The sequence below is a fragment of the Cololabis saira genome, chromosome 2 (assembly GCF_033807715.1).
Source record: "Cololabis saira isolate AMF1-May2022 chromosome 2, fColSai1.1, whole genome shotgun sequence".
Taxonomy (NCBI): domain Eukaryota; kingdom Metazoa; phylum Chordata; class Actinopteri; order Beloniformes; family Belonidae; genus Cololabis; species Cololabis saira.
In genome coordinates, this window is record NC_084588.1 from 31,886,011 (window position 1) to 31,897,928 (window position 11,918).

The 11,918-nt window shown below is 42.2% G+C and overlaps 1 protein-coding gene across 1 annotated transcript in view; it reads right to left on the reverse strand.

Annotated features, from left to right (window-relative positions):
* The window catches only part of phlpp2 (PH domain and leucine rich repeat protein phosphatase 2), a 45,590-nt gene that overhangs the window by 24,187 nt on the left and 9,485 nt on the right, over positions 1–11,918 (reverse strand). The window contains exons 4-5 of the mRNA XM_061743403.1: positions 4,489–4,679; positions 2,179–2,304 (exon numbers count right to left, since the gene is read on the reverse strand). Coding sequence (XP_061599387.1) covers positions 2,179–2,304; positions 4,489–4,679 — 317 coding nt within the window. The remainder of the gene's footprint in view (positions 1–2,178; positions 2,305–4,488; positions 4,680–11,918) is intronic.

An 11,918-nucleotide genomic window follows, 5' to 3' on the forward strand; every position in this document is an offset into this window, starting at 1 on the left:
TGTCAGACATTGTGTCATTATTTATTAAACCAAAACTAATTAAACGCAGATGCATTACTGCCATTTAACCACAGTAGTTGCAAAAAGGAGAAGAGTGTCCAAGGCTGCATGATGCACTTAGAATCATTTTTAATATCTCAGTTGCTGATGAATTAATTTCCCATTATTTTCTTTCTTCCTTCTTATCTCAGCAGATTGTATTCACAGAGCAGTCATGAATCCAGGCTACCTCACGGGTTTGTCCAGTCTAGTCTGAGGAAGGTCTCCTGCAGTCACTACAGGGCTGCACACGGTGCAGCAACCCAGAAAGTGGGACGGCTGCTCAGTGGAGCAGAACATCACGCCACTGGTTTCTGAGATGACAAAGGCAAAATTGCTCCTTTCCCACCGAATGACGCATCTGCCAGACAATTTAATAAAGTCTATGATAAAAACAGAGGGTGACAGAGGGAGGAAAAAAATTTAATAGGATATACTTGATGTTTTGCTTTGGCATTAAATATTATGAATGTGAATCATCGTGAAGATGTGAAACCTTTCAGTCCGAGGTTGTGCTTCTGCTTAGCAAGTAAACCTGAACAAGCAACAGCTCAAGTGCTCCGTTCAATTTGGTATTTCATCAAGAATTCTTAACAGTATTTCTAACCCAAAGGCAAATTATATTTATAAATACACATAAAAGGTCATGTGTCCACTCGGAAATCCCAAATCTTGTTAGCTGCCACACTTATAATCTCAGCGCAAATGGTAGCCTGGCATCATAAAACAAATGTCAAAAGATTTTAAAAAAGCAAATGGGTCTGGAACCTCTCAGCTCATTTTTTATGTCCATGGGGTTTTATCAGCAGGCGGAGGCCAGAATGCTTTTCCAAGCAAACACACAGATATAAAACCAATCAGGGCAACAAAACACAGTGAAATAGTACAGTCATCCGACGAAGCACGCCTCATAGATAAATGCTTGTGACTGGCTCGGTGCGGGCAAGGCCTTTCAGAAATTGGTTTGAACAGGATGGAGGCGAGATGCATTATGAACAAATGAAACATGAGCTTTCACATTTATCTGCTTCCCAAAATCTGAGCAGGGTGTCCTTCCTCTGGAGGGAGGACTGTACGATAAATGTAATTCACTGGGTTTGCTCCATGCAGTCGGGAGTGTATATATATATATATATATATATATATATATATATATATATATATATATATATATATATATATATACAGATATGGAGCTGATATTTTTGCACCAGTGTGTTTTTGGTTGAATCTCATACCCTGCTCTACACGCATCCCTGTCTTCAGTACTCAGCCTCATCCTGCTTGCTCATTTGCTGGAAACAAATGCGCTCGCCAACTCCCTCTTCTTCATGCACATGCACACAGACTTACGATTTATGAAATGTAGCATAAACTCTGACCCAAAAAACCCTCATCAGTTACACTCCACTGTCTCCAGACAACCTTTCGTCTGTTTTTTAGTTTAAACACAGTGCACTAATAGGGTACTCTTATCCAGTAATCCATACCACCAGAGAAGAGCAAGATCCCTGGACTGAGCATTAATCTACAACTAATTGGACTTGTTTTCTTTTTTTCCAGGCTTACTCTTTCTATGCCTAATTGTATGCTCGCTCGGTCTCTGTGGGACGCCCACATACAGTCCAAGTTATTCAGCTCTAGCAAAAACAACTGAGACTCAACAACCGATGAAGATAATGTCAGCGACAAAGCAAAATGATCTTTTTTTGTATCAGCTGTGAGGAACCAGCAGGATTCTCTGAAAAACACACAGCGTGTGACACAAATTAAAAAATATGCCGATGCGAAAATAGCATCTTGTAGTCCATAGTGATTTACATGTTAACAAGCTTTCCTGCCCCCCCCCCCCCAAAAAAGAAAGGCACACTAAAAGAGTTGAGAACATTGTGAGCATATAAGCGCTGTTAAATGAATGTCCATCACTGCAAAGTGCATGCCTCTGTAGAGCCAATCAGAGCACTCGGGAAGACAGACAGCATCCAAGTGAAATGTTTTAACAAGCGGCGTTGAAGCAAAATCAAAGCTCTCGTGCACATACAAGCCCAGCAGGGCCAGCTGCAGACATGGGGAACACGAGATACATGGGGAACATGCGAGACACACTATATGCAAACATACACTTCGTTTCATGCTTACTTTTGACGCTTGCCGGTGCCACCGCTGATAGTCTGCGAGCGTGTCGAAGTTGACAAAGTAAGTCTGGGCCTGTGAGCCGGCCGAGCTGAACATCAGACAGTGCTGCCTCCGCTTCACCTCTTCAACCTCACCGTGGTAACAGCAGACGCACAGGGAGGATGAGCAGTGGTGGAGAAGACAAACAAAAACAAAACACCATTATCATTAATCCCAATTACATTAGTGAAAGAGAAAATAGCTGTTCGCTCCGAGCCCGCCAGAATTCATTTTAAGTTTTCCTTTGCAGGAGCAACTCTTAATTCACCTGTCTGCTCCTCTGCATCAGTAATTCTGAGTAAACGAAAAACGAAAATGAACAGACAAGGACAGCGATTGCAGAGTAACGTTTGACATTGCTCCTCCATAACAGCCTCGCTTTCACAATGGAAAGTTGGAAAACATGAAAAAGCAGCGCAGCTCAGTTTTTGTTTGTTTCATTTTTAATTCCACATCTATTTTTCATTTTGAAGATGCTTTCAATATAGTGGGGGGGGATCCCTGCTAACGCCCTCATGCTTACGGCTACTTTTAACTCCACACATGTTTATTAGCTTACTTTTAAACCCATCTTTTCATTGTAATCATAGTGTACCCACCTAGTTTCATGTGTTCTTTGTTCCTGGTATAGATTTCACACATGTTCAGATGTTTGGCTTTTTCTTGCTCTTTACCCGTTTACCACACCGAACACCTTTGGACCTTTACCCGTGGAACTACATTTAAGATTTTTGCACCTTAACGCGTCTGATGTCCTGTTGTGTGTGGCAACCCGTAACAGATTTGTCCATTCACAACTCGTAGCGCCCACACCCATCTCACGCTGACGCAACTGACACGAAGTGAGAAAATGTTGCACTTCTACCGAAGCCTAAAAATCTGCGGTCATACTGTGTTTTCACAGAAGCGCATGGGGAACGGCAGGACATTTCTCCAAGAGAAACTGGCAAGTGATTAGCTGAACGACTTGGTTCTTGGTCTGTACGTGCCACGAGTTTGAAATTGAAGGGTCGAGGCAGCACCTTTGGTCAAGCCAGCTGGCACATCCTACTTCTGCTGAAACTCGGGACGAGAACAATAAAAATCATCTCCACAAAGAAAAACTTTCAGGGCTGTTTTCTGTATTGCTGCTAGTGATTGGAATCCTCTGCAACAAACAACTTCACACATTCATCCCATTCTCCTCCTTCAAAGATATACTCCCAACATTCTTCTGTGATCATTGGACATGTTTGTAACTCTTTCGGACCAACACTACCACTTTTTATTCATATTTTTTTATGTGTTGTGTGTTTTTTATATATCGTGTTTGATTGTTTGTTTCACTGTGATTGTATGTGTTTGACTCTTTGTGCTGCCTCTTGCCCAGGTCGTCATTGTAAATGAGAAACTGTTCTCAATTGACTTACCTGGTTAAATAAAGGTTAAATAACATAAAAAAATAAAAATTATTTAAATGAAGAAATGTTCCTCAGAAGACTGACGTTGTTGATCTGAATTAGTACCTTGGACACAAACGCACCACATGACAGTCTAGATGGGTTTCCCTGGGATTCTAACCATGTGAACCTTAAAGGAGCATGAGGAAGGATTGAGGCAGGATTTATGAAAAGAATTCGTATACGTTTTAAGTTTTCTAGTAATAATGTCAGATGAAGCGTTCCAAACCCAAAAGAATGAGCCCTCTAGTGTATCTCTCCGTTGCCTTGAACAGGCTGTGTGCTGCAAAATGCGCTGCAATTCCGGACCGGAGTTTCCCGCGCTGTCCTGCGGATGTGACGTCAAATGACGCTGCATGCGCGTTCTCGGCGGCGCACGAGTAAACATTGGACATGAGTCATGGAGGCAGCTTCAACTTGAATTGGGAATGAAAACAGATGCTGACATGGCTCATTTCCTACTGACCAGGTAAGATAACATTGTAAGTCATATTTAGAGCTTGATTTGAAAATCACATGAGATTACACACGTGCTCCAATGCCGGCTTCGCTGTTGGCTGCAGGAACCCCGACGGTTGTCCTGGCGCTAATGAGTCTCATTTCTTATTCTTGCCTCATGCTCCTTTAAGTTGCAAAACCCGTCTGTATATACTCTGTTCTCGGTGCACAAGACTGAGATGACATACGATGACGTTGTTACAGTTGTGTGTCATCTTTTTAACTTCAGCCAGCTGTTCCACTCAGCTGTGTTGTCGTATGGTGTTTATGCTCAGCCTGGAGCTCCTCAGCACCTCAGAACACCCACTCGGCCTGTCCTCCCTCGACGAACTCTCACCTTTCCCCCCACCAGGGGCAGGATGTGCATCTTCCCAGTCAGGCTGTCTTTCACGGACGCCACTATTAAGCAGGTGCCACAGAGAATGACCTGGCGCTCCGCCCACTTGTGCAGCTGCGTCTTGCCCTTCCTGACGTTGAACACGCCCTTCAACAGGGTCCGCTCCTGCTGGTCTGCATTCACGGGACGCTCTGGAAGAGAAAAGTTCAAGCAGATCTATGAATATTGACCTTAGGTGACCCTCCCTCCCCTTTGATAAACAAATACAGCTAATTCATGGCAAATTAATTCTGCAGTTACAGAGATGACATGAAGTTTCCAGAAAATGAGGTCATGTTTACATCATTCTGTTATCATCTATACATTAGATAAGGGTTCTTGTAACTGGTCTGACATCAGTATTTAGGATATGTTGCTCTGTTACACAAATTCTTCATGTGACTCACTGTATCTGCAGAAAATAAAACCTGATCTTTCAAGAAAGAGAAGGTACACTATCCTTTAAACTCTCTTATTAAAAATCATTAGAGAGCAAGTTTCTGTTTTCTTAACTAAAGCATTAGACATATTGACGAACGACTCAGGTTATGTCACGTTTAACTTCACTTTGGTCAATTTAATTATGCCAATTTGCACAGAAAGCAACCTCAGTTTCCCCCCTGCTGAAGGGCACATCACACAGCAGAGCCGCTGTCTCTCTCTGCCAACGTTTAAGTACACTCAGGTACAGGCGGGACAAAGCAAAGCAGAGGAGGCTCAGCCTCCTGCCCTCTGCTATGAAATTCCCCCGAAGCTTCCTCCCACTCAAAGGCTCTTACTGGCAATCTGCTCACTCTCATACTTTTTGTCTAACTAATTCTTTTTCTCTACCTCCCTGTTCACTGCTGTTTTTCTTCTCCACAGGAACTAATGATGAACAAGCACCGTGTTTCTGACAACAAACTGGCTGGATGTCAGATCAATAGCAGTTCCTGATCTTTGGAAAGATAATTAGAAACACAGAAACCCCTCCAGGTGAGTGTGGAGAAGAACGGAGGCAGCTGAAAGGACCGCTTTTTTTTGTTAAACAAAAAAAAACGTAGCAGGGAACTGTCAAGTCCTGAAACCCATCCCATCCAAGGGATAGGGCATACTGATCGCATGGTGACACATTTGACTGACATATACTGGGGGGGTGGGGGCTTTTTCTGTGCTTGAACATTTATATTTGTGTGTCTGAAGTGAAATAAAATCATACAAACCTGACTTTTCACCAAAGCCTGAAAATATGTCATACAAACATAATATATCTCAAAATAAAAAAAATATATACAACAGTTGTTTTCAGCTACAATAATCAGCTAACGTGGACATACATGGACAATTTGCCTTAAAAATGATGACTTATAACTAAGGGTGTCAGATTAGCACGTTAATTGCGATTAATTAATTACAGGCATATTTAGCGTGTTATCTTTTTAAATCGCTTAATTTATTTTTTAATCTCTCACTTTACTTTTTCTGTTTGTAAATTCCATTTATTATGAAATCTGGCCTTGTGCGGTGGGCTTCTTGGGCTTGAGTTGTGGGTGGAAAACAATGGTCAGTCGCACCTGGAAGTGGACACTGATTGGCTGTCCCTGTGTTTGGGCGTGTTTATCGTACTCTAGCATACCCATTGTAGCTGGACAGGTGGGGGGGGGGAGTAGCGGAGAAGTGAAAATGGAGGAGCATGTGAAAGTTTTTGATCCAGTGAATGGGGGAATTTCTAACACATCCCAGCGGCACCATTAAAAAATGCATCTGTTCAAGTCTGTTAAAAAATAAATAAATTACTTTATAAAGCCACTTTTTTTTTTATCTGCCGCAATAATATAATAAATATATGAGAAAACATCTCAAGTTGAGAGCTTTGGTGAGATTAAAAAACAGATTAATTAGATTAATTAGTTGCAGATCTTAATTAATTAATGAATTGCTCAATTTTTTTAATCACTTGACAGCACCACTTATAAGATCATATCTTCAGGAGTTATAGCTGTGAAATGTGGATGTAATAGCCTAAGAAAAAAAAGTACATTGTGTGAGAAAACGTGCATTCAGACAGTGTATTTATCACCTCCAAATCATCATGGAAATCAATGGCCTAGTTACGTAACACCACACCAAAAGTCCTGGCATCTAAGGGCAAAATTGGAAAGCAAATACAAAATCCCAAGGCTATCCCCCAAGGTCTGCGGGGCTATTCATTGCCAGGGGAAACATGTAGCATACAACATCAAAGTCCAGTCTTAGTAAATCTCCACGCTGTCCCCCACAATCTCTCACAGCTGGAAAGCAACCCAAATCAATTCCGTCCCACCAATGACAATTAATTCCCAGCGGCTCGACGGGTCTAGTTACACGGCCACGACAAGCTGTGGCACACTGTTTTGTCAGGGAGCTGGACTGCAGGCAGCCCTCGCCGCCGCCACTAAACTAATCATCAGCTAGTGTCGAACACCCTTACGGGGGCCCGTCCAAGGACAAGTGTGACAAGTGACGGATCGAATGTGTGACTTCTTATCTCCCAACTGCTAATCTCAAGTGAGGCGGTAGCCTTCACCGAATAAACTCAGTGACACCTCACTTCCCATGACAACCCAGATGAGCTATGGGAGGTCACATTTTAATCCCTTATTACTGGGGAATGATAAGGACACAGAAACAGTGACGTAGCTCTGGATCTTTACCTGCATTGGATGCACCATACATGTGGATACAAAGGAGGAGAAACAAGACAAGGCTTCCCAAGGGTCTGCTGTGTTCAAGTGTTACAATAGCACATTCAAACTAAACTGTGTCGCAGCAAAAAGGTGGGTTCAGTTTTTCTTGCACCTGATCGGTGGTTGTAAGTTAATCAATTTGCTGCATTCAGCACGATTTAATATAAAAATGTGTGATGTGACTCAGGTAGACAGGCTACGTGGGGTAGCAGCCCAGCACCGTTATGTATAAATGATTTTATGAGCACATTCTTGTGCTATGCCATTACTGATTGCCATGAACACTCTAGTATAAAGAAATGATATAAACAACAGCTCTCTGTTGGATTTCTGCATTATTAGACATGTATTGTATTGTTGTTAAGTGTCAGTCTGTACATACTAAGACTAAAAGCTACTGTCAAGCAACCATGAATCACATAGTCACCATGAACAAAGTCAGAGACCTTTTGGGTTTCAGCGTCAAAGGCTCGATTCATAAAAACATATGTTTGACATTTGAATGCAGAAATGTAATAAATGGCTACAGTTTTAAAATAATGAGTCCCTGCTAAATGTTAGGGTAGATGATGGCCAAAAACAGGCAAATTGACCTTTCTTTTTAATTTCAGAGTATGACTTTGATACTGTGCCAGTTTAATCATTTTTGTGCTGTTTTTTTTTTGTTTGTTTTCTTTGTCTGTAGTTCCTCATCTTTGTCAAGAGGATGTTCAGTTTTTCCAAAAAGAATCTGCTTCATTCACATACTGGATAACTTCAAAGCATTGTGATGAATACAGAGCTTTCTGTATCCAAGAGCTTTTTTGTCTCGCTGAAGATTGCATAGATTGCATTAGCATGCAGTGGGGGGTTGGGGGGTCAGTGGGGGCGGAAACACAGTCTGATTTCACTCAGAAGAACAAGCTCCTTTTGGCAGCAAATTCCAATTCAACTCACCACCCGGATGCATCTCTTGGTGGTCAGTTATTACCTACATTTGTAAACAATATTTGTTTTCTGCAACAATATAACTTCTGACACAAATATAGCAATAATACTTGACAAATGGCCACATATTGTTTGAAGATGACATGAAAACAGACCATATAAATGACAGAACCAAATGACAGGGACGTGTGTCAAGTTGCTTGATAGCTCACAGTGTGAATAACATAAAAAATGTTTTTAAAAAAACCCAAAAAGACGAAATCCTTGGGAGAAACAGAACTCCATCACAGAAGCAGCACATTACGAGAAGCTGGCAGGAAACCACGGAGAGCCTGCTCACTGCCGAGCTCCGTTGCCTGGAGCAATTATGTGGGAGCTTGGATCTGAACAGAATTTAATTTTTCTCTTATGTCTCAGCCTGACTGCTCCTTGTGTTTTTTGCCTCTGAAAACAGGCTCTTTCCTCTTATAAACAAAAGAAATAAATCACTGTAAATAATGAAGAAGTAATGTAGTGCTTGATTACTTACAGTGAGGATGTGATTATTTTGAATCAACCGCTGGAACAGAAATGAGTTCCCTCCCCAGATCTTCACAGCATGTCAACAAGCCTCATTGAGGTTTTTGTTATAAACTGGTTCAAATCGATAACTTATTAGGTGGGTTTACGCAGTGCCAGATGACGCATTTCCATCATGCTCTGACCCTAGACAGCGGACCTGACGTGAACCACCCGCAGCAGCTTCAGGTCTCAGCTCAGATATGTGAGAGACCACGCAGGCAGGGGAGGACGGCAGCCCGTGGGATGAGCTTCAGAACTTGCAGCCAACTTCATCTGTGCTGCAGCTGCGACGGGCCAGCTCGCAGGGCCGCGGGAACCGGGGTCGCCGCCGCTGTTTGCATTAGAAGCATCTTTATTAAATCACTATTTTGAAATGTGTACTCCCATGGTCTTGTTTGTTTTAATTTCATCAGTGCGCCACACCAGAAGGGTGTGTGTGTGTGTGTGCGGGTGTGTGGGTGTGTCTATGGCAGATGAGCTTCTTGTATAAACACGAGCTGATGGTGAACTTCACTAAATCACCTGCAGGCTCCGAACGTCCAAACACAATGACTGCAGAGTAAATAAGGCTGTAAAACAATGTAAAACAATGCCGCTGGAAACGAGACTCACATGGCAACGCATCTGCACACCTACACATACTGTACGGAGGACGCAGGCAAAGATTTGGGAACCCCTGATCAAAATGTATGATGTTATGAATAGTCTGGACAGCCTTAGACAATATTTACCATTGTTTAAAGTCTTAACTCTTTATGGATATGACTTGTTCATTATCACTGTCCCAAAAACCACATGTTGTGGGTTGGGTTTAGCCCCCCCACCCCCCCAAAAAAGCAGAAAATAGATCCAAACATTAGTGGGTAGCTCTACGAAAGAAATGGATGTTACAATAAAATGAAGAGCAGTGACCAAGCGGAAGTTTAGAGGACCAAGAAAGCTTTCGACAAGATCTCCTTGTAGGATTTCTACAAAGTCAAAACCCCCACTTGACTGAAAAACACCTTCAGGAAGGCGTCTCCCATCAATGAGGTGGGAAGTTGTTCTACTGAGCAGCCGCAGCTGCACAAATATGACTTTCACAGAGAAGTCATCGGTCTTGTTTTTTCACCACAATATTCAGCATTCAAGGTTTTGCAAAGAAATGTGTAAGAAATCTAGTTTTCAGGAAAGTGGTGCGTACAAGAGAAGAATCTTGAATTAACTAATTTTTAGTGGGAAGAAAAGTGGCAAAAAACACAAACAAACAAGACCTGAAAGACTCTTAGCTGATTGCAAAAGTGTTTATAAACTATGATACTTTTGAAAGCCGGGTTTGCGGACCAAAAGTTGGGCACGCGAAACAAAGGCCGGCAGCAGTAATCAGGAATCAATAATGTCGACTGTCTCATCTCAAAGCCGAAAAAAAGTGCAGGACTGTCACATCAGTGCAACGCAAGATGGTTCTGTAGTCTTCAGTGATTGACCACAGTTTCTTTTCTCTACTCAGTCAGTGCGGTTACATGCACATCTAAATCAAGCTATTGGCAACAATCTAGCTAAGGACTAAACTGGAGTTTCAGAGAAATCCAAGTATACATGTGCCAGAGGACAATCCATTATTGAGTGAGGTGTGTTCGACTCCGTGCTGCTAGGTGGCGCCACCCGCACTTTTGAAGTGGAAATGTGTCACTAATATCAGTTTTTTCCACTGCCAATCACGTGAATATGGTGTATATACAGTGTTGAATCATACTTCTACTGATAACTTCTGCAACCTACGTTTCCTGAAGGCAACATGACTGAGGAAGGTCCCCAGCCTTCTTTGTTATGCTGTCACTCATGATTCCACACCCCTCTCAGTTGTTGACATGCCCCCTACGCCAGATCAGGGCCAAAAGTCTGAAACTGAAAAAAAGATGTGAAACTGAAAAAAAAGATGTGAAACTGAAAAAAAAAAGATGTGAAACTGAAAAAAAGATCTGAAACTGAAATAAAAAGATCTGAAACTGAAAAAAAGATCTGATACTGAAAAAAAAAATTTAAACTGTAAAAAAATAAGTTCATGATCAAAACTTGAATTTTCAGGTTCAAATCTTAGTTTTTCAATTACAATTTTATTTTCAAATTAGCAAAACTTTTGGCCTTGATTTGGCTCCATATTGTGGTGCCGTCACTTCCGGAAGGAGGAGACCCGGGGCGGTCAGTAACTCGGCTAAGCGTGGGTTGCGTATACATACCAGAATAACTTGAATTAGGACAGCATTATCTGGCACTAAAAGCTTGTTCGACATTTCGACTTTCTGTTAGTGCATGTAAACGTACTGACTAACACCACCAATACGGGTGGAGGTGAAAGACCAGAGTTGTCCTGCACCAGCCACAAACTGAGGTATAGTGGTGAAGATGTCTGACTGCAGAGCTCCTTCAGCCTGTTTCAGTATCAAACAAATAAAAAAGATCATACTTGCAATGCATAAAAAATCACTGATGACGAATCTAACATTTATCTGGAACTGTTTGCGAAAGTGAACACTGACACCAAGACTAATTTCAGCCGGTGAACGGGGAGAAGGTGCCTGAACACGCTGATGTAATTAAACACGACCACAGCAACCTGCAAGCTATGTTACCAGATACTTCTCAAAAATGAGTGCAAACATCTAATGGCAAAGTTTTCCTCCTGGCCTCAGCTGGGCAGTCAGAGTCTGAATACCAGCCGTGCTGGTCCTTGGTCTTCTTTTTCCCATGAGATGACAAAAGGAGGCCGGAAGTGTCCGAGGCGTCTGGCCAGACTCCAGCCAGTGTGGCCTGACCACCGATAATAGCCAAGATCTGAGCAGCAAGCAGCAAACTGGACACATGAGGACTAAGAATGAGGGCACAGTAAGCTTGAGATCTGTCAGCTGAACAAATAAACACTGGTTCAAGGGGGACGCTGAAGTGGGGGAAACAAGACACATTTTAGAAGCTGCTGGTACAAATCTTGAAATACTATTCTGCTAATTGGCGAGGCAGGGAGCTAAAACTGTATTAAATGAGTTATGCAAATTACAAATTACATTACATTACAAATCTGAACAAAATCATATTGTTTCATATAATACCAGGTTTGGAAAGAAGCAGAAAAGAGGCACCGGTGTTCCCGGCCCTCCTCTTTCTCTGGCGCAGCAGCACGCGAGCGCTCCTCACCCCAGATATAAAGCGTTCCACTGACTC